The following is a 24,094-nucleotide window of genomic DNA, read 5'->3' on the forward strand; positions in this document are numbered from 1 at the left end:
GTCTATTTGCAAATATGGTCAAAATGAATCATTCAGGCCAGTTGGAGTGAACATTTCTCCATGGATGCTTGGGGTGAAACTGGCTGGCTTTGCAAAGTGGTTCTCTTTATAAACTAGCAGCATTGCTTTACGATGTATCTGGGTGACAGGCCAAATTCTTAAGTGATTTAAGTATAAGTGTTTAGTATTTTCCAGCACTCTCACTTTTAGAACTAACTTATAGGATAGAGCAGCTGACTATGCTGTGCCTTGTCACATTGCCTTAGCAGAATCACTGGCAGAAACATCATAAATTTCTCCAGTTCCCCAAAATTTCACTCTCTTCCAGCTACCTCATCTTCCATACATTGATACATTTAATCACAATAAGACAATTTTCAGGAGGACACTGGAGGAAGAAAGAGGATGATTAAAAAAGAAAAGATGAAGATTCAATGGGAATTTTATGATGCTTTGTCATTTTTGCTGCAGAGAAAATATTTGTAGTGCACAAGCACCTGCATGCATAAAGATCCATCCCTAATCAAAATAGTGACAGGGCTGCAAACTGAATGCCATCTGACCTCTTTGGGAAGCCTTCACTTTCACCCTGCAGCCAATTCCCCTCACCCGCCACCTGCAGCTAGTAGTATAGATTTTTGTTAAGGATATTGGTGAGATCAGGAAAGGATTATGTATTGCATACCACACAGGGAAAAACTTCATCTAGAAAACCATTCACAGCAAAATAAAATGATCCCTATTGCTTAAGGAAAAACACTGTCTTCAGTAACCTCAGTTTCTCACCTGCTTTTTCCATCTTGGAGATTTCTCTTCTTCTGTGCCCTATTCCCCTCCTCCCTTTCACCTCTTCCTTCTTCTAAAAGGGAACATAAAAGCAGGTGAGAACTTAGTTACCTTCCCATGGCGTATATGAATCATACATTAAAACAGGGATAATAAACTTAAGAGAAGAAGCTCTGCCGGTGGAATTTTAGGCAGAATGAATAATGGAAAGAGTCGAGCATTGGAGCCAAAGAGAGCAGGAATTGATTCCCAGTTCTGTCATTTAGAAACTGACTGTCTTGGGCAAGTTACTTGTCTTTTCTGGGTCACAGTTTCTTCATTTGTAAAAAGAAAATAATAATACCTGCGTCATAATCATTTGAGAATTAAATGAAATTATGTAAATAAAAATTACAATATCTGATGCATAGCTGGCACTCAGTAAATATTAGTTCTCTTACTTTATGAATAGGGAGATGCAGGAGGTGTTGGAGCAAGTCATTGGGCTTTCTCAGAATTCTCATCTCCAGGGAGCAGTGTGAGGAGGGGGTCAGACTGCAAGCAAGTCTAGGGAAATAAGCTCACTTGATAGCACTGATTTTTCCAATCTGTCTCCTTAAGTACTTTTGCTGTCTGCAACTTCCTGGTATCAAGGAAAATGGGAAACTGAACCAGGAGATCCTTGGTGAACAAGAAATCAGAACCAAAAAAGCAGAGTGGTTTGGAGGATTATTTCAGTCATGTGCTGTTTAAAACCTGATGAAATAATTTTACTGGATTCTTTGTGTTCTCTAGAGCCATTTTCTCTTTGGATGGTGATGATCAAGTGATAAATTTTGTTTCTTCAAGCTTCATTTTCTGTGTTGGTCATTCTGTTTGGGGCCAATACATTCTTTTGTCACATGTGTTAATATCACTGTCTTAGGATCTGTCAAAATGAAGAATAACTTCCTTTTCTGTGCCAGACCTGATTTGATAGCCTTAATTGCAAAGATTTAGACCTTTCTTGGCACCAAAATACGGGAACTGGGTGCATATCTCACAATTCTTTTTGTCCCTTATCAACCGCAATGCCCAAACAGTGTTTTGATATTACCAGCACGGCTGTCCTTGCTGTGCCTGAAGCCGTGTCTGCTGTGGTCTGCAGGGTCCAACCTCAGATCAGGTGCTGCTCCCTCTGTGAATAGGAGCCTCTAATCCAGAGTGAGGTCATCCTTCAGGAAATGAAGAAGGTCCTAGGACTTTTGAAAATTATCTTTCTTGAGTTAGATTGTAGACCTGGGATAAAACTGACTCATGCCTTTACCCAAGGTAAAAACTCCTTTGGCTTCTGACCATAATGAGATCTTATCAGCTCTTTCTTCTGGTTTAATAAAATTGTTGGCCATGTTTTTTACAAAAGGTAATTTGAAGATAGATAGATAGATAATATCTATATAGAGATATATCTATAGAAAACAAGAACGTGAACACAATAGCTATAAAAAGAGCATCAAGTGAAGTCTGAGCATCTTCATCCCAGGAAAGATGTACAGATATACTACCAGGAAGAGTATAGCCCTGGGTTGCATCCTTGGCTTGACAGTTATGGCCACAATTTAATAATACTCCAGTCCCATGATGAAGAAGAGTGGATACCTGGTAGGTTACAAGAAGATTACATCTCTCTGATGGTTTCCCTGATAATCCTCCTATTCACTATTGAATTACTTCTTCTGCCGGTTCTTAACCCTAGGCCCATGGACACTCAAAAATTCTAGCATATTACTATAGCTCAAGTAAAAGATAAATCACAACTAAAAATATTTGATAAATTATTTCAATAAAATTAGTTTCACTTGTACTAGTAAGAATTTTATTTTTTGCTTTTAAAATTATTATTCTGGGAAGAAGTCCCTAGGCTTCAAAGAACTGACAAAGGAATCCATGGCACTAAAAAGAATCCCTAAGGTAGTGGAAGGAGGTCTTTTTACATGATCTGCAGTTTCATTAATCTAATTTTCAGAGACCTTGGTTCTCTCCTGCATGATCTCACCACCATGCCTCTTGGTTTGTGCCATATATGTCTGTGATGTGCTATTAATGTCCATCTTCCTTTGGGCAGAACACTACTTTCAACACAGTAACAGTGCAATTCATAATGGAAATTTTTTTGTATTTATTTCAATGTTTACTGAACAAATCCTAAGTGCTAGTTACTATGCTAGCCAAAAAGGATACTAGGTCAAAAAAAAAATCACTGTTCTTTATCAACTTAAAATCTAAGTGTGTGTGTGTGTGTGTGTGTGTGTGTGTGTGTGTTTGTATGTGGTAACTTCTTGATTTATGTTTCCCCTGCAGATCTTGGAGGCATCTGAGGTTTCATGGGGACTTTCCAGCATTCCAGACTGCTGCCCTGCAATGAAGCTCTGAGTCACTGTCTTTGGGTCTAAGGTACTGGCTACAATGTGGAACCCCAGAACAGCCAACCTGACTAACCTTCTCTCTAAGCAGAAGCCCAAAATATGTCTGGCCTGAAATCAGAGCAAGCACTAGAGAAAGACTTCTTTGTTAATGGAAAGAGGAAAGGAGAAAAGGGTTTCCAACACGTTGCAACAGTCTTTCCACCATTCTAAAGAGCCTACCTTCCTTATAAACCAAGCTGTTCTATCTAGTGCATGCCATTCTAGCTTTTTGCCAGAAATAGAGCATGTCAATCCTGGTGAAAAAATAAAGACGGACCCTCAGAAAAATAGACCTGGAACTGTAATACTCCTAAAACGGTCCAGTAGGAGGATTATGTTGGAAAGTCAGCCCAGCCCCCCTGTGATTCCATCCCGCAGGCCCGGGTTCCAGGTGTGCCATATCTGTGGCCGAGAATTTGGGTCCCAATCGCTTGGCATTCACAAGCCCCAGTGCTTGGAGAAGTGGCGTACTGAAAACAGCAAGTTGCCCAAGCACCTGAGGAGGCCAGAACCTTCCAAACCACTGCCTCTCAGTGGAAGTGGATCCTACAATCTTCAGGCAGCATTCCAGAGTTCCCAGGCTCAGCTGCTGCCCTGTGAATCCTGTGGTCGCAAGTTCTTGCCAGATCGGCTTCTTGTTCATCAAAGAAGCTGCAAGCCGAAGGGTGAGGGGCCCAGGGCACCAAACCCCAACAGTTCTGATAATCTTGCTGCTCTCAAGAAAGCTTCTGGTGGCATCCCAACCCGACCAAGGGCTCTCATCTGCTACATTTGTGGTAGGGAATTTGGCACTCTGTCCCTTCCTATACATCAGCCCAAATGCCTGGAAAAGTGGAAAATAGAAAATGACCAGCTCCCCAGGGAGTTCTGCCAGCCACTACCGCGGAAGCCTCAGCCCCTTCCAACTGGACAGTCCAACCAAGAGGGGCCAAGTCGAGCTCAGCTCGTACCCTGCCCAAATTGTAGCCGGACCTTTGCCCCTGACAGCTTTCTGGTACACCAGAGAAGTTGTACAGCTCAACTTAGTGGGCCAAAAGTTCAGGATTTGACATTATGGACTAAAGGTGGCCTCAAAGAGTCCACTAATTCCAAGCAGCAAAGGAACATGGCAGTACCCACTGTGACTGATAAGGTAATTCGTGCCACATGATACGCACTGGGTGGGTCTGGGGGGTACATTCTGCCTCCAGGGGAATGAGAGAAAAATGTCCCCAGAATCAGCTCCCTCAACTCCTAGGATGTTTTCTTTCAATGCCTTATTTCTGCCTCAGTACAGCCTAACTTGACCCCCTGTCAGACTCCAGGGCTATATCTCTGTTGGCAAAGTAGACATAAAAACACCCTTGCCTGGTGGATTCATAGTCCTCTTCCATTCTGCTGCCTAAAAGAGAGATGGACTTCTTTCTTCCTTGATCCCTCATACCAATAATCCTTGGGAGAGACTGTTATTTGAAAATGAGTCAGTAATGCTGTGTCTACATTACAGAGATATAATTCCCATTCCAACAGCCAATATTTATTACTGGTTTATTTTAGTCATCTACCTTAGGAATTCATTTTTGGCAATGCTGGTTATACTGAGTTTATCGTACTAAAATAAAATCTGTGTCAAAAACCCCAGATGACTTTAGCATAATTAAACACTGGAGCACTTGCAGAAATAAACATGCTCTAAAATGCAGCATGTTTTCTTTTAACAATTATATGGTTGTAGTACCTGGGGAATGAACCCCAGTGCAGACCCAAAGCCAACTATGTGTGTTCATGGATCTAGGAAGTGCTCAGTTTCCGCTGCTGCTCTGTACCCTGTGTTTGGGTCAGACAACAGGCCATGACTTGGGCAGTTGTAAATAACCATGACCACAGGGATCCCCAACCTGTATGGTGAAATGTTGTTGGGCCTTCACCTGAAATTTCATCATCAACCAGGACTGGGGAAGGATGCAAGATAGAGTGTGGTCCATGTGTTTTGTCCTTCCATGAAGCCAGGGAAGTGGTTGTGCTGCCAGGTGTCACACCTTACAGAGCATCAAGTCGTGAGAAATAGGAGGTGGTCAAAGTCTTTTCTCTGTGATTTGCTACTTGAAATGTCCCACCTGCAGGGGTTCTTTAAATGAACTCTTCTCAGGAAACTAAGGTTACCCAAGCTATTGCAAAAATTAAACCAGAGGGATTGGGGGATGGGTAGCCATACTTCATTTTTTTCTTCGTTACTTCTTTTATTGAATTACTTTGGCAAATGTCGGGTACTTTTTCCTAACTTCTATGTTTAAAATGAAATCTTTAAATGAGATCTTTCACTTACTGGTTTAGAAGGTTCCAAGGCAGTGAGCCTAAAGCTGAAGAGTCAGACTAATGGGCATATTTTCCGATGAACTTGAAAAAGAACAGCTAGTTTCTTTGCCGAATGAAAACCCGAACTCGTAAGTGTGGCATGGGCTTCAGGCTGGTCTCATAAACATGAACTGTTTTTCTCATCTTCTGGCTGTTGCTTTTCTTCCAAAACGTGTGGGGTCTGGATTAAGTGAGCAAAAGAATCCATGTCTTAGAGCCACAAATCTGAAACTAGTGTTCTGACTTTCAGCCCTGTTTCCTGATTGTATGCATTTGCTTTAAGTGTTCTCATTACAGATCTCAAGATAGGAAAGAGTGTGGTCAGAATTCTCGTGCTTGTTGCTGTAACACATACTTTGTGCTCCCAAGAGTGGAGCCAGCAGGCTGAGCATAGCATGTTCTCACTCAGTCACGACTGCTGAGAGAGGCTGGCCTGGGCCCCCGGCTTCACAAGAGGACACCCCTGACTCACTCAGTCATCTGGAGGGAAGAATGTCAGGAGGAGAGGCCAGTGAGGGCTGTTGGTGACTTGCGCTTTTAGATCAGAGTAGAAGGAATCCTTTGGAACAGGGGCATCTAGAGGACACAGCTCTGTCAGAGTATGACCAACTCTGAAAAGGTGCGTGTCAGTGAGAAACTGGCACCCACTGCCATCAGATGTGTGCTGGCCCTTTTGGGGACCACACAGGCTTTAGTGGAGGGCATAGAAATGTCATCCAACATAGGGTCCCTTTAGCTGCCAGATTTGGAGCAAGCTTGGGTTCATTAAAATGGAGAAAACTCCTAGTCTTCTGAGAGGCATAAGATCTCTTGAACCAACAGACTTTATCCCTTGCCTTGAAAAGACATTTGCCACTGCATTGTGCTTTCAGCAGAAAGCCTCTCCTGGGTGGTGTAGTTTTCTCTTTTGGTTGCATTTTGACCCTGTCTATTGCTGTTTTTCTATCTTTGTATCATTTAAGATTTAGATAGTGCAGTGAATCATTCATTTCCATAAAGATCACTGCCTTGTGCATTATTAGATTTCAGAATTTCATCTGCCTGTGGCGGCCAGCTTTTGGCTGACTGTGAGACACATGCATTGTTTTTTCAGTTCAGATGTTTGCTTCCTCTCTTCTCATGTCAATCAGAACAATTTCCCTCTAGAATCCTTGATCTGACTTCAGATTAGAATCAGCAGTCTTGCCCAGTGTTCTCAGGGGGCTCAATCTTGTGGTGAACTCAGGTGAGAAAAATATTTTCAGAATCATGATCACATAACTTGGAAACAACTCATTGCAGTTGGGTAACAGTGACTGTTTCGCTGGCAGAGTGGATTACCCTCCGCTCGGAATGTTCCTCCTACATAGATTGGCTCAGTTCTCTGATGACACAGATGGTCCTGTTACCCGTCAATCAAATCTAAACAAACAAACGCTGCTAAGACGATCCTCCTCCAAGTCTCGATGGGCATTCTGTGCCAGCTCTGCTTTGCCCTCTCACCACTGAATGGGCTTGAATTGTTCCATTGCTTCTCATCCAAAATGTAGGGCTGAATTCACTCTCTCTGATCTCACAGTGAAGTTGTGAAGGATCCCAAGCAGCATGTAAGAGGAATAAAACCCTTGATGCGGATTTTTATTTAAAAGGACCTAGAGTCTGTCATACAGAGTGAAGTAAGTCAGAGAGAGAAAAACAAATACCGTATGCTAACACATATATACGGAATTTTAAATAAATAAATAAATGATAAATGGTTCTGAAGAACCTAGGGGCAGGACAGGAATGAAGATGCAGATGTAGAGAGAATGGACTTGGGGACATGGGGAAGGGGAAGGGGAAGCTGGGATGAACTGAGACAGTGGCATGGACATATATACACTACCAAACGTAAGGTAGATAGCTAGTGGGAAGCAGCCACATAGCACAGGGAGATCAGCTCGGTGCTCTGTGACCGCCTGGAGGGGTGTGATAGGGAGGGTGGGAGGGAGACACAAGAGGGAGGAGATATGGAGATATATGTATACATATAGCTGATTCACTTTGTTATACAGCAGAAACTAACACACCATTGTAAAGCAATTATACTCAAATAAAGATGTTTAAAAATAAAAAAACAAATAAAAGGTGTGACTGCCTGGGGTGTTGCTCTCCCATTATATGGTGTCAGAGCAACCTCAAACTCCCCTTTTTTCCTCTAAAAGAAGGAAAGCCTGAACAAGCAATATCCAATTTAGCAAGATTTTAAAAGTAGTGTTAATTCCAGGTGAAATTTGATGCATAATATGGAAAACTATAGATTATCATTTTAAATTTTAATATTGCATTTATTTAATGCAACCCTTTGATGTCTGTTTTAGCAAGCAATGGTCTAAGTAATGCTAGAAGTATACAAGAATAGAGGTCACTATTACCTCTTATTTTAATATGAGTGAATACATTTTAATATTTACATTTAATATTTGGGAAAATTTTCCCTTTTCTATAAGCTGATAGTATTTCATTCTTTGACTTAAGGCCTTTCTGGCTAATTGGAACACAGATTGACAGAGTTAATTAAATATAACTACAACCTAAAATGAAGCATTTGTTTAATTACCTTTTATTAGTTACATAATGCTTAGGGTTATTTTCTTAGTATTTTTCTGGTAACATGTGAAACACTGTTTCTAAAAACCCTATACTATATTACAAAATAGGCACTATTTTTCTTTAGGGAATGTCTTTTTTTTTTTAATAAAAAATTGTCTCTCTGGATGTAGTTTTAAGCTACCTTTGGCATCCTTGATGCTCAGGTTTGAACTAAAATCCCATCAGACACATCTCTAGCATCGGGTGCTGCCATCTGGTGGTTTCTTTTAATGTAATGTCTTCTACACTTAAAAATATTTTTGCCTTTCTCTTTGTGTTACCTTCATATTTGAGAACGTGCCCTTATAATACAAACTCAGATTATTTAGGGCTACAGTTATATGTTTGGTTTAATATCATCAGTGATGTTCCATAGCTAAATATCTCATTCTCTAAAGGCAAACCTGTCAGTGGGAAGGTCACAATCAGAAAGACTCAGCAGGGTAGGATGGATGTTCTCACATTGTCAAGTGTTGTGTGTGTGTGTGTGTGTGTGTGTGTGTGTCAGGTAAAAAGTATTTGGAGTTTATTAGGAGGAATGGAATAAAGGGAAGTAACTTTTATTAAATATCTTTATGATCAGTACTTCATATACATGTTCTCATTTTAATCCTCATAATATTACTATATGACAGATATTACTTCCCTACTTTCCAGGTGGGGAAACTGACATTAAGCAAGTAGCCCAAAGTCACACAGTGGGCTCAGAAATGGTGTCAGAGCCAGATCTGTCTAATTCCAAAGAACAATACCTTTTTATGTCACTAAAGAGAGAGGCATATGTGTGGTACAAAAGGGTATGGCTATGCTGCCAGGCTTATAAGTGTTAATTAAGCAAGACAAAGAGGACAGAAGTTTGTTCATTCAATAAATATTTATTGTTAGGCATTGGACTAAGTACTAAGTATAGAGTCATAAAGAAGGTAGACACAGTCCTTGATCTCCTGGAGTTTTTAGTCTTATGGAGGAAATGATAGGAAATAAATAAAAATAAATATAAACATTCAAATTGTAATGTGACAGTGTCTAATGGTGGGAGGTGGACATTTAGGTTCTTGGTTAGAGACAACCTCATGACATTTCAGCTGAGACATGAAAGGTACGAAAGCATTAGCCAATAGTCAGGATGTGAGGGGATGGGAACGACAGGAGGAGGAGACATGCTGGCTAAGGGTAGCATGTATGAAGGCCTTGAGGTAAGAGAGATCTTAAAATGGAACTAAAAAGTCCACATGTGGCCAGAGTGTGATGAAGGGAGGGGGTAGGCACACAAGATAAAGCTGTGGAAACAGCACAGTTTCTGCCAGCTGCCCAGTGGACATAGGGACATCAGTTATTTGGCTGTTGCAGGAATCCAGGTAAAAGCACATGAGAGCTTGGCCTAGGGTGTTGGTAGCAGAGATGGAGATGAGGTATAATGGGCAGAACCTGGTAATAGGTAGGATGTGGAGGAGTAAGGAAGGGGGTCAAGGATGACTAAGATTTCTAGCGTGAGCAACTGCACTGCTTGTGTCACTTTCTATAATGGGAAAAACTTGAGAAATGGGTAGGCTCTTGGGGAAAAAGCCCAATTGTTTCATTCTGGACATAGCAAATTCAAAATGCTTGTGAGATATCTAAGTAGGTAAGTCAGGCTGAATATATAAGTCTGCATCTCCAAAGAGGAATTGGGCTGGGATATACATTTGTGCATTGTTAATATATATTTAAAGTCATCAGAATGAGTATAGGGCTAGAAAAATCAACCCAGGGCTGAGCCCTGAAGCATTGCAGTATTTAGGGGTTAGAGGAGAAGGAGCTGGAGAATAAGTGACTGGAAACACTGGAGGAACGACTTGAGAGCATGGTGCCCTGAAAGTTGTGACAGGAGAAAATGTGAAGAATAAGGGTGGGGAAAACAGTACGCAATGCACAGAGGTAGGATGAAGGTTGGAGTAGGATGAAGGCCAAAAAATCTATTTGATTTGGCAATGTGGATTTAGTTTGACACACTTGGAGAGAACACATTCAGAGTCGTGACGGGGGTTGCAGACTGTATGGATGATAAACATAGGATGTGTTTTGAGAACTTGGGCTTAGAGACTAGAAGAGAAATAATGGGTAGGCTAGAAATAGAGATTTTAGGTTAAGAGAGGTTCCCTTAGAAGATGGGAGCTTGTAGACTACATTTGAATATGCTGGATATTGATCCAGTAGAGAGCAGGAGAGGTGATAGGAGCAAATGTAAAACCTGGAGGAGAAATGGACACCAAGGTGGGATCCCAGCCTGTGCAAAGGGAGAGGATTAACAAGAGGGGACACTTCTCCATTTCAGGAGGAGGTTGAATGCAGGTGGAGGTAAGATTGTAGGTTGTTAGTGGGAAGACGAAGGAGCTATAGTCTGTTAGCTTAGATTTTATATTTTCTCAGTGAAATACCAGGTAAGCTTATCAGGCCTATCAGATGAGAAAGAGAGACATATAAAGAGAGAGGGAAAAGTGAATCTTAAGGGTCTACTTAGTCCTTTGTCTCTTCATGCCCTCAGTTAAACTGAGTTTCTGAAATAAAGACAGGCTCCTAGAACTGTTTGCCTCTTTAATTCCAAAACACAAGCATGACTTGGAACTCTTTGGAGGTGGTAGATAAAAAGTTCAGTGTGATCCTTCTGTGGGTTCTTATCCTTATAGCCATCTTCAGTGGCCCTAGTTCACCTCGTCATGCTCATCAGTGCTGATCATGAAAACCAGGCTCGACCTCACAAACCAGCCCCTGATGATGCTGCCAGCTGGGCCACTAATATCCAGCTCCATGTGCCATTTCTTCATCTTTCTTTGGTGCCAACCATGCCTGAATATCAGGGCAGCATTCTAGGATCCCATGGCTCTCAGGTGTACCAAGCGCAACTCTAAGGTAACAAGAGCATTCCCTTCTGCCCTGTTGGCTCCAGAAACCAACCCAAAGGAATCTGTGTGTATATAGCGTGTGTGAAATATGTGTTGAGGGTGAGAGTTACACATCTGATGTGAGAGCAACAACATCACCAATGAAATTGATATATATTACTTCCTAATATAAAAATTTGAAGAATAATATTCATCTGTACAAATTACACTCTAACGTATTCATTTTTAAAAATCAGCCTCAAATTATAATTATACGTATGTCGTACATATCCATAATGAGAGAGACCATAATAGATATAGCTACCTCTCTCAGAGCCCAAAGATGAAAGCAAAAATAAGTGGTCCTTGCATTGGTACTCCAATATGTGGATTTCTGCTTCTCTGAAAAGAAAAATACTGATGGTAACCTCTGTGATAAGAGAGGATCACATATTATAAATTCAGGTATTTTTCAAGCCTAAAATGAACAGAACTACAACATGCTGTACCCTCAGATAAGTTTTCTAGCTTAAATGATTTCATGTGTCTTCCTAAGCCTGCTCTTCATGTCACCCCCATCTCGCTCCTTCCAGCCCCAAACACACAGACATCCACATTTTCTAGTGATAGATGCTTAGGAAATCTTTATGTAATGACCGAATGGATATACATAGTTCTTAGAAACCCAAATTCCAAGGTCAACAATTAAAATCTCTCCCAAAATTCTTAGACCTCCACCAAAGGCAGTGCAACACAACCTTGAAAAAGTTCCTCTTGAAACGGAGGTGATTGTCCTATGAACAGACTCTCACTGCTAGATGTGAGGACAAGTTCAGCTTTATGAATAGGTGGAAATTGAGAGAATTTGACTTAGGACTCACCTCTTGCTTTCCCTTTATATTATGTAATTCATCTCCTTCTTACATCCATTGTCTCTTTCACATATTTACCTCTGTGAGGCTGTCTTATAGGGAGAGAGATGTCCTACAAATTGAAGAAGGGTCTAATAAATGGAGGAAATCAATAAATTTCCAATAATCCTGCTCCAAGCACCAACTCTGATGCCATAATGCTGTCATTAAAAGTCCCCAAGCAGCTCTCACATCCTGGCTACCTTTGTTTAAGCAGAAAAGGTAAAAACATAAAGATATCACTGGTCCCAACCTAAAGCTTCAGGAAATCAGAGGCAGAGGGTAGAGAGACAGAGAGGAAAGGGAGAGATTGGGACCAAAAACTCTGATAAGAAAAGAAAAGGAAAAGACAACGACCAAAGAACAAAACTATCTCCTAAGGTTAGAATCCTTTCTGTCCTATATCCAAGATGATATTTTTCTTCTTTTCATTGGAAAACTTCTTTCCTGGGCCTTCCCCCAGAGCTGGGGGCCCTTTAGCATACAAGTTGTAGACAAACCAGTCATGGGAAATAACCTGTCTTCCAAGTTCCAGGTCAGATAGTGCCTATGCTTTACTCTTTTTCTCTCTAACTATAGCAGCTGGAAAAACTGTGTCTGCCACAATTTTTAGGTTTCTCCTTTCTTGTCCCCATTGCTTCATTTTACCCTGTGACCTGGAGCCATCTGACCATGAAGGTCAGGCCTGGTGCCAAACTGAGGATCACAGGAACCAGACACCAGGGACACATCCATTTTCTTCAAGGAAAGTCATTCTTACAAGAATTTGCCAAGAGGTTGAATCAATATCTCAAACACCTCACTTTCTAACCAATATCCTTCCAAGGGATCAGAAAAGAACGCTTCTATCTCAAATGTGAAAAGAAAAAAGAAAAAGAAAAACCTTCAGCTAAGAAATTGTATTCCTTTCATAAACAGAAACTAATTTGGAATTCGTACTTTGACTTAGATTTTTCAGCCTTTGTATGTTAGAACAAGGAAGTAAATAGCTAAAATGCCAAACATGTATTCAAAATACCAACAGTTTGTTTTAAAAAAATCAGGAACATGAAAATACTTTAATGTTAGCAGCATTTCCAAATGAATGACTAAGTCTTATTGTTAAAAGGAGCAAAACAAAACTCCAAATCACAAATAGCAGACTCTCTAATAGTTGGCCAATAGACAGGTTAGATTGGAAAATTCCTTTACGTGGCATCCAGTGATTTCCAAAAAACAATTTCAAACAATGATCCTTCCAGATGTGACATTTTGGTAGGATTGTTTGAAAATGTGAAATGTGAAATACCAGTGGTATTGAGACAATCAAACTCTGCGATTGTTGAGGTTTGAGACTGAACTACAGAGTTACTCCTATATATTAAAATGCTATTAGTACTTTGTCCGCGTGTGTAGGACATGCCTGGGGGAATGGAAACTTAATTATACACTTTCAGTCTCAGTCAAGTTTGTTGAAATTGTGTTTTAAATGGCCACAGGCAAAACTCTGACTTTGGGAATGGCTTTGGGTGACCTGGATCTCCTTTCCCTTTCAGCACCTTCTGCATCTTCCCCGCTCCTACCAACCCCCATATTTTGATACTGTTGGAAGGGGGTTGGGAAAATCTGATAAAATTCTTCATGGAAAAATCTCTCGCATAAGACTATTTGCATTTTGAAAGAGGATCTGGGGAGAAAGTATTTTAATCCAAAGGAATGAACTTTTGAGGTAGTCGAGAGAGCAGAAGTAGGAATTTTATAGGTTTCTCTCAAATCCCATGCAATGGCTGACTGTGGACACATAAGGCAGAGCGTGATACTCTGCCGATGACGGATGACATTACTCCTCATGTTTCCAGAAGCCACTGAAATCAAACAGACCTGGAATCAGTTGACAGATGCACAACAAAATCACATATCTCTGAACAAATTACTTCCCTCAGCCTCAGTTCGGCAGGCAAGAGCTTAAATGTGAGAATACCCACAAAAGACCTGGGATCGTGTGTGACAAACCACCACATGTCATCTCCTCTGTGCTCCCTTCACAGTAGCAGTGCAGTGACAGGCAGTCTGAAGATCCACTGTCTGGGTGAAAAGCAACTTCACCATTTACTAACAGCTCTGTACCTCAGTTTCCTAGTTTGTAAAATAGGGGTATTACATTTTATCCAGAGGATTATTATGAGAAGTATTGAGATAAAACATGTTAAGTGCTTAGTACAGGGCCTGGCACATAGAAAGTGCCTCGTAACTGTTAGCTGCTACTTGGTCAGACATTTTCAATATTGTAATACGCACATGGATTTCTAAAAGAGGTTTTACTCTTTTTTCCACAAGTACAGGGAAGAAAAACTTTCCCTCATATTTCCCCATCTAACCTTACTGCATTCTACGACATGCCTTGTGCACTTACCACAGACATTTCAATTATTTGGCCTAATAGAAGAGATCAAGAGTGTGGAAAATCTAAAACAGCAGCTATGGCTCAAATTCTTTATGTTTAATTTTGTCATGCAGAAAGAGGAACACTATTGATGGAATGATACCCATTCAAAAGCTGCACAGTCACATAACAATTCCCTCAGACCCTGGCAGGATTGGCTCTGTTTTTGACAAACTGGAATCCAGCTAGAAGTGAGGGAAGCAAAATATCCTCTAGCAAGTAAATGACTTAAGGATTATGCACAGTTACTGTGTGGAAGTGCTGTTGGACCCTCCTCCCTTCATGGAGAGTTTTCTTTTGCCTAAGGACAGGTTTCCAGCCTCCTGTCAAGTTCAAAGTGCCTAAGTGCTTATACTCAAAGGGAGCAGGTAATTTTCAGTGTGACAATTGCTAATGTACCACTGTGCATTTGTTTTCTAAAATACCTCCCTACTTTTTAAATCCCAGAGCCAGAGATTCAGTCCTTTGACTCAAAGCACTGACTCCATAGGAAATTCCAGCTAAAATGCATAGATTCCCTAGCTAGGTAGCAAACCATGTCTAGCTGTTAGCATATTAATACAGATTAACCATAAGTTTAGCTCATTTCTTAGAAATGAGATGTAAGGCAAATACCTTTTATTGGGGAGATAAGTGGAGAGAGGGAGTGAAAGAACAGCTGCTCTAAGTCACAAGCTCATATGCTTTCAGGGTTTGGGCAGCTGCATGTAGGGCCATAGGGAATGGTGGAGCCTGTGTTATGCTGGAGAGTAAGTCCCACCTAAGGATATTCACACTGGAAACTTTTAAGAACTTTGTGCCAGTCAAATAAAACTTGGAAGTCCATTGGCTGAAATGGTGGCAAGTCCATCAGTTTACAATCTGAGATCCAGAGTGTAAAACAGAGGGGACATAGTTCCATGGGGTAGCCTGGGTGAGATGCTGTAAAGAGGACAGCCTGGGTCATGAAGGACCCATGAGGGGACCAACATAGTTGTGTAGTGATTGAGTACAGGGTCCGCTGGCACACATGCTTCATGCCGGGGCAAAGGGTAGCTCACCCTAGCTGCCAAACACCATTTGGATCACGTGTGGGAGACTCCAGAACAATGAGGCGATTCTTGTGGGTCAGATATCTGGGAGCCAAAGCTTCTAAAAATTTTACAAGACCACAAAAAGTCCAGGACCCTAGAGAGGTTTCCCATCTGGAGAGTAGTCTTCAGAACTAATCAGTCTGACTGAGTTCAAACATATCAATGGGCAAAGAAGTCAAGAATGCTTACTCCACTCAGCTAGCCCCTTTCTCCCCCTGCCCCTGTTTCTTGACTAATTTCAGGGGGAATGGGCTCTGTACACACCAAATAGGGATCTGTCAACTAGACTTATTGCCTCAGACAAAGAGCTTAGGAAAAAAATAAAAAATATTCCCAAATAAAGGTGGTGAATTTAAATACGATCATTCCCACAGTTAGGGCCAATTCCCGGTTCTGTCCCTAGCATAGTGCCTTGCACATTGCCTGTAATCAGAACATTCTTCTGAGCAACAGCATCTGGGCTACACTTGAACCACCTCCTGAGAGACAGCCCTTTCCTCCAAACGCATTTCCATTTAGTGCCATTCTCATCTGCTGAATCAGTCTCAGCTGTGTTTTCAGCAGATGTCTCTGGTTTCTTTCCACTCACAGTGCAACTTCAGTGTCAATATTTAGAATCCAAGTGCTTTATTGGCTTTCACGAAGTTGAAAAATCTCTGATTCAACCCAGATATTTACAGACTGGCTCGTTACCAGTCATGCTCCATCTGAGAAACAAAGTACACATCAACCTATAGGGCCAATTCTAGGCCTTGTCCTGAGACAGGGCAAGGATTGTCCTGTGTATTCTTTTCCATGGCCACCATATTTAAATTGTGTTATCTTGTGACTTGTGTCATTACAACCAGATGGTTTGAAAATGTCTTAAGGTGGGGCATCTTTTTCTAATTTACTCAAAGTGGTGGTGCAGGCCACAGGGATAGTTTCCCTTTCAGGACATTCTCACACCTCTGGGTTCTTTGATTTCTCTTTGACTCTTAGGTTAATGAATGTCCCCAAATGAACACAGGGTATGTGGCTGTTTTGCTACAGGGATGTTATGATGCAACCTAAAAGGAAGAAAAAGGACCATTAAACTCTCAGCAGTGTTTGTTTCTAAGTAATGTGTGAAGCATGTTACCTGGGGGAAAGAGCGAGGCATTTTATTTACATACATAATTTGGTAATAAAAAAGACATCTTTTACATTTTGATATAGCTGCTTAGGCCCAGACCCACTAAAATAGCCTCTTTGAAAAGAACAGGCCAACTGCTTCAATGACAGCAAATAAATCCAGGTAACTATGGCCTTACAATGTGCAAATGTGCGAGGCTTCCTTTGTTCCCTGGTAGCAGGGAGGTAATTGTACATGTGACCTTTTAAAGGCAAAGCTCTCAGCTCTCTTTCTTCCTGAGGGGATTGAGTCTGGAAATGATCATTGGAGGCTGAAAGGAGGGCAAAGGCAAAGCCAGGGAAAATGTAGTGGAATGACTAGTGTGATACAAAGAGAGCCTTACAGTACCCCTGAGATTTACTGAGGAAAACGACTAACTTAACTTACTTGTCTTTTGTGCACAGGTACTCATGCTCGTGCATGTGAGTGTGTGTGCACACGCACACACACACTCATATACTAAAGGACCTTGAACTTTCTCTTACTAGAAGATGAGAAACTGGCGTTAGTTATGTTTCAAATGCCAGATGCCATACACATGGGCACAGAGGGCTAGCCCTGCTTTTAATCTATCCATCCCTGGTGCAGGGGCTCAGGCCCTGACATTCTAAAATTGGATTTTCTGGATGAAATTGTATGTGAATGGAATTGTTACCCACTGCACTTACTCTGGCAAAAATGTTAATGTCCTGGAAAAGAAACTCAATAAAACACTTTATAATTTTCTCTAGTTGTTTTTTTTTTTTTTTTAATTTTCCTCCCATGGTATTTTTTTTTTTCAACTGGAGAATTTCTTGGGCGACAAATTAAAGGGTTTAGAATTTAGATCACTTAAAAATATTCTCCAGTTTCTGGCAAAAGTAACCCTAAAACACATTATTTGATTTTGGAATTTCATCTGACAATGTGTATTGCTGACTTTGAACTGACTGCATTGCGTGAGCAGGGGGATGCAAAAATACTCCACTAAACTAGGTCTGCATGAGTGGTGTTTAATCAGCTTCACTGAGGAATGATATACAAACAATAAACTCCATCCATTAAACACATGCAATACAATGAGTTTTGAAAGTTTTATATACCTGTCACCACCATAACCCCTGATTTGATTTTTAGCCATTACAGCTTAGTTTGGATGTTATATAAATGAAATCAGGCAGAAATGTAGTCTTTTATGTCTGACTTCTTTCAGCATAATGATTCTGAGTTTCATCCATGTTGGTGTGGGTAGCAGTAGTTATTTTTTATTGCCAAGTAATAGTCCATTGAATGGTGGAATTACACTTTGTTTATCTATTCATGGACGTTTCCAGTTGCGTTAGAGTTTTTATTATCACTTAAGAGTGCTGCCTACTTCAGTGCAGACAACCAGTTTACATTTTTTCAATACAGAAGAATCAAGGTGTTTTAATATGTGAAAAGTATAAATTGCCTCATATGGCCCATTCCTTGATCTGATTCTATCTCAAAGGTCCTCATCTTTGAACTGAGGTCTCAACACAGTCAAGACAGTTTCCATTACTGTTTTTCATTGCCCAGTCTCTGCCTGACTCCCACATAATACAGTGCCTTCACATGGCCAAGGCAGCTCTCTTGGTGTAGGAAGTATTTGCTTCTAGTACTGTCTGTCAAATCCCTCCCCAGCTACTGAAGCATGGCTACCTTCTAATGACAGGAGGATGGAGTCTGGGGTCAGGACCAAGGTGGGAAGCCAGGGAGACCCTTAGAAAAGGTGCTGATCTTTGACTGCATTCTTGAGGTCTGATACTCATGTTTTAGTCCTGTACTGAATAGCCCAATTCCTGCTTTCACACTTCCTCTGGTCAGTTATTCCACTATGGACTTTAAAGCTTTCATGTTAACATACTACAGTACTGTTAAGCAGTTTTTGAATAGGTCATGTTGTTGGGCAATTTGTTTGAGGGAGTTCTGCCCACATCAGTACAATTCTACCCATTCAACAAACCCATTTCAATTATCACCCTCCTCACTGGTTTCTGGTTAAGACTCTTTCCTTTCTTCCTACTTCAGGCTCCTATAGCACTCTGTCTCTGTATCATGACACATAAATTTTGCCTTCTAATTTAGTTTACATGCTTGTCTCCATTACTAAGGAAAACTAAGGATTGGGGTTCCCCATAACCTCCAGCAGGGTGAAGGTATATACTCAATTTAAATGCTTGTTGTTGGAAGGAGCAGATGAATAAATCCTTGGAGGCAATAAAATAGAGGACTGTGGCCTCTACCTTGGGGAATAATGTTGAGTTTGGTGTGGCTAGCAGACCTGTTTCATGGAGCTTAGGCTGGGCCTGAATGAAGTCAGTCTGAAGTGTTTGGACTTTATTCTGTAGTCATAGAGAACCACAGAAATTCCTGATATCAAATCAGACCAGCCAAGTTTGTACAAAACTTAGTCAAGTGCACAGGGTGAGGAAGCAGTTGGGATGCTGAATATTATACGATGATTTTTCAGTCCAGCCACAGTGGGTGACACAGGACCCAAGGGGATGGTTCAGTCCATCCATCTCCCAAATCATCTTTTTGGCTGTCACTTTTCAACATAAGATGGCTCATACCCTACAATCCCATCTAGTTATTTGTGAATTCACTTTTTGGTGAATGCAGCCAAGCTAGGGAAACAAGCCTGAATAAAATGAAAATATTAGGAAGAGCTATACTTAGATCATCTTATGGTGGAAACAGACTCGTGCTAAATCCTGTCCTCAGATTATTTTTCCAGGCCTTTTTACTGCTTTTTGAAGTAATAGTGCTGAATTCTAGGACTTCAGTTGAGTTACATCATGCAAGCATTTAACTAATGTATTTTCAACTATAAACCATTGACAAAATAAAATAGTATTGGAATAATGTAATTTAAGATATTGTCAATATTTTCATTTTGCATTGTACTTTTATGCTATGCAAAAGTGTATTCATTCTTAATGTTATTTTAATTCCAGTTACTAATTGGTTGCATTACTAAACTGTATTATATTCAATACCTTGAATATCGTCTTTTATCAGTTATTTAAGGAATTTTCAGAAAGCAATTGGGTCTCCACTTGATTTTTCCTTTTAGGACTGATTTTATTACCTAATCTCTGCTTAAGTTTTGACTCGGGAGTTGACATTCTTTTTTATTACTTTATTATTCTTATAAAAATGACACAAGTTCATTACAAAAGTTCAAGCTGTTATAAAAGTATAAAATTAGCATAAGTTACCCCAGCTTAGTTTGACCTTAGTGAGTATCATTCCAGACATCTATGTAAATAACATACAAATAAATAGACCTGCAGGTTTTCATAGAAATGAGATCATCACATTCAAGTTATTATTGATAGAGGTAATATATTTAATTTTACTTGAATTCAACAAAAAGAAACCAAAGTGAAACTTATGATATTGCTGAACTTCAGAAAAATATTTCTTCACTAAAAGAATGTTAGCTTTTAAAGGACCCACTAATGCTAAAAAACAAAGATACATTATTAAAGAATATGAAAAAATTTTTTAACTATATTTCAATTGTATACTGCTTTAATTGACTGTTTGCCATGAAAGGTGGAGAATTTAGGACCATTAACATCCTTGTACCTACCTCTCCTTCTGTGGCCAATTTTTGTAAGTAAGGTATTTTTATTTGTCAAGGTGTGTTGCTTTTCTATTCTCTTCCCTAACCATAATTTCTATAGTCATTTTACCTTAGTTCTGTGTTTAAATTGATTCATTGCCATTCTTATAAATCTATATTTCTCCATATGGATTACAGCTTCAATATTTCTGAGCTTTTTTTTTTGTTTGCTGTTTTTGTTTCATCTCTTGATTGCTTATATGTTATCGATTGATGTTTTTCAAAAGTGTGTAATTTATTGATGAAACGGGGACATTTTAGAGAGTAAAAGAAGGAACTATTAATACTTAGTCAAGACAACAGGTACATTAGGGGCTGTTTTACACAAAGCAGAACTTAAGATCTTCCTAAAGCCAGAGGTGGTATATTTCATAAGTTCTTGCAGGCTTCAGTTCAGTACTTTTAGAGGCATTTAAATGGTGCCAAATGGCTCCTTACACAAAGGAGCATCTATTTGAAAGAAAAGGTTTGGCTCTGACTAAAGGCCCAATATCTCACTTCCTGGGGTTAATGGATGGGTTTTAGGGAGTCCCCCAATCATTCCAAATCATATCCACAGTTCTCTGTACATGTGCATTTTTCTGAGGAGATGGCCATTGCAACCATTATATTTTCAAAGGGGCTTATGGCTCCGTATATATTACTAATTAATATTTCACAACATAGCTCCCAAAAGCTACATCACTGGAGCATGTTCTCCTAAGTCTCCTATAAATAATATCACACAACTATAATTTCGCACTATTATTACTTAGTATTTATTGTGGGATTAATATAAGAAATGACCAAATCTACTAGTCATAACTTCTACTTTAGTTTTTAATGTCTCTTTCATTAAGGTTCATGCAATAGTATTTAATGATAGGAATATCTTTTCCTTCTGACCAATTACTATACTTCCTTCTATAAGCTTCCTTCTATAAGTTGTGTGGTTCACTGTGGTTTTCTTTCCGCCTGAGCACTCAGGGAGGTCATCAAAAGCTATGTGAAGCTATTTGAAATAGGTATCCTAGTCTAGGTTTTCTGGAACTATGTCCATTCCTCTTCAATCAACACCTCTCTTAAGGTTCTCCACTAAACCACCTTCTTTCCTTGGTCCTTATTCTTTCCCCTTTGATTCAATGGTGATATTACAAATTGTAAAAAAGAATGGATGGATGACAGGTCATCTACACTGATTAGGAGAAAAGTTGTTAAATGTCCACTTCCCTTTGCATTGCACAGTCCTGGCCTAAAAGATTGAACATGAGGCATTCCTGACAAAGAAGAGACATTAACAGAAAGAAAAAAAAATGCTGTGTGGAAAATAGAATAATACTTCCAATGGTGGCCAGAAAAATGATTGAAAACATATGAAAGTTAGTGAATTCAACTTGAAAGAAATATACACATATGAAAACTTCCCCTGAAGTGTTCAAGTGCCTCTGGCTACATCCAACCTAAACAGACTTTCCCAGGAAACTGAAAGAACAAGGGCAAAATGTGATGAGCCCTAATAAACTTGCTGTGTAGGGGCATTTAGCTGCCCCCCTAAAACAGTTCACATCAGAAATAGTGCTTATGTAGTGCTTATGTAGATCAGAACTGTTGATCTAATCCTTTGCTTTGCAGAAACTTTAGACTGACTGGCTTCCTCTTTGCCCTCCTTTGATTACACTTCCTGGAGTTGGCTTGCCCTGGCAGGCCCCGTGTAGACAAGCCCCCTGGGCACACCTTCCGCCACCCTGCCTTGCTCAGTTATGCGAGTCCCAGTAGCACACTAGCCAAGAAGCAGCCGTCTACCCTTTCCACCTGGAATATGGTCTCTTCTTCCTGTTCCTCCTCTCCATCCCCCACTCATCCACTTCCATCTGAAAACACTGAAAAGGCTAAAGAGTAAAACCTTGGCAGTGGCCGTAACCACAAGTTGGAGATTGTTCAGCTTTCTCTGGAAGTTTCAGACTGACAGTTGTGAAATTAATGGACAATAAAAGAGGTTCTCTTATCTCTGTTCAGACCCATGGGGATGCATTTTTCTCTTCAGCTGTGTGTCTGGGTTGCTTGCATTTCCCTAGAGCGTGGCTTAGGAGCAAGATGCTCAAAACTTAAGAATATGGAATATGTTGCAAGTTCAACTGCAGTTCACCCACAAATATAGAGCATGGGGCAGGCTTTGGAAAATATAATATAGAATATCTTAGCCTTTTTATGGTATTAATTTTCTCCCACATCCCTGTAAGTTATTTTGTGCCTGTCTTCTAGCCTCTGTGTCTGCCTATTTTCTTCTAATTTTTCCTTCCAGAAGAAGCCTTATGACAATGTGACATGAATGTCTTCATTTATGACCCATACAAATTATTTTGCTTACATGCTTGGTTAAATCCTACATTTGGCTCATACTTTCCATATGGAGTTTTAAGAAATTCATTATTCTCAAAGTAAAAAGAATAACTTCTTATTTTCAAACTTCAAAAACCTGCATCTAATTAATCTTTCAAGTAAATAAACATAGAAAAATAAGAAGGAACTTTTGGATACTTTGAAGATTATTACTTCTGCTTTACTCTTTCTCTTAGGTCTTGAATTCCCTAAATATTTATAAAGTCACTTTTCAAGTGTTAGACATTGCTACATGGCTAATAAGAAGGAAAGATAAAGAACTATTTCATTTTTTTGATTAAGGTGGTATATTGACATAGGTCAGTATAGAAAAATAGAATAAAAGTATTTTTCCTCAAACAATGTGCTTTTTTAAAGACTTGGCTCATCCCGGAAGGAACTCTTCTTTCCATTTTGCTTGGTCTGCATTAAATGTGGATTTACTCATCTAGAATCTGTTATTTCTGTTCGGGCATGCAGAAGTCATAAAACTGTTTCCTTCTGATTTTGATCTTGCCCTGTGCTTTTTCCACTGCAGATGTAACCCCTAAGAGTCTTAGTTAAAAGCAAGCTGATTCTAAAGCATGCACACATTTCACCATGTTTTATTTCCCCAGTGGAGACCACACGACCAACTTAATTTGGTTCTGCTTTCATGCCACCCCAGTGCTACTTCAGAAATATTGCAGAAGTTCATTTAATTCCACTGCAATTTCTTGCAGCTCAACTTAACTGGGCCTTTTCCATTATTCTGTGAGTATTCTTCCCTAATTGAATCACTATTTCCCACAGTGCTTAATCCCAGTATTTTTCACTATTCTATTTCCCAGAATCAGAATCTCTTCATTCTCTAAAGATCACTTTGCCTTATACTTAGAAGACTAAATTCATTTTATATTAGCTTCACTAGTGCCTCGCTTCTCTACAATAATCTTTCTCTAACTCCACCTATTTTATTTTTCTTCCTTTTCCCCTTCCCATTTCCAGTTACACCCTTGACCCCATCTTCTCTTGCCTCCTCAGAGACCTTTTTCTATTGATTATCCCTTTTCTCTTATCTTAGTTCCCCAGCCAGGGATTGAACCCAGGCCCTCAGCAGTGGAGGCTCGGAGTCCTAACCACTGGACTGCCTGGGAATTCCCAGGCCTACGGTTTCTTATTCTCCATCCCAAACACTCCTATCCCCAAAACAGCAAAAAAAACCAAATCTTTCTTAACTCTACTTATCTCTCAAATTTTCTTTATGCAAACTTTTGGAAAGTGTATTCCTCTTCTTCTTGACCTAATCTTTAACTCCTAACAATTTAGTTTTTATTCTTATTACTCTTTTGGAACTAAACTATCCAAAGTCACTGGCTTATAACCTACTGTTAACCAGATCTACCTGCCTTCCTCAGCCACCCATTACTCTCTGTAGCATTTGACAGAGTTGATGGCACCAACTTTCTGGAACCAGAAGTGTTTCCAGAATTCTGAAGGGAGTCTTTTTTTCTCCATGCCCAAGTTTCTTTAACTTCAAACTTGAACCT

General features: G+C 40.0%; 1 protein-coding gene across 1 annotated transcript in view; it reads left to right on the forward strand.

Moving 5' to 3' along the window:
- Nucleotides 1-3,318: 3,318 nt before the first annotated feature.
- The window catches only part of LOC132485372 (zinc finger protein 474-like), a 34,500-nt gene continuing 13,724 nt past the window's right edge, over nt 3,319-24,094 (forward strand). Inside the window, exon 1 of the mRNA XM_060091884.1 lies at nt 3,319-4,341. Within this exon, the coding sequence (XP_059947867.1) occupies nt 3,319-4,341 (1,023 nt within the window). The remainder of the gene's footprint in view (nt 4,342-24,094) is intronic.

The sequence above is a fragment of the Mesoplodon densirostris genome, chromosome 3, assembly GCF_025265405.1.
Source record: "Mesoplodon densirostris isolate mMesDen1 chromosome 3, mMesDen1 primary haplotype, whole genome shotgun sequence".
Lineage (NCBI taxonomy): Eukaryota > Metazoa > Chordata > Mammalia > Artiodactyla > Ziphiidae > Mesoplodon > Mesoplodon densirostris.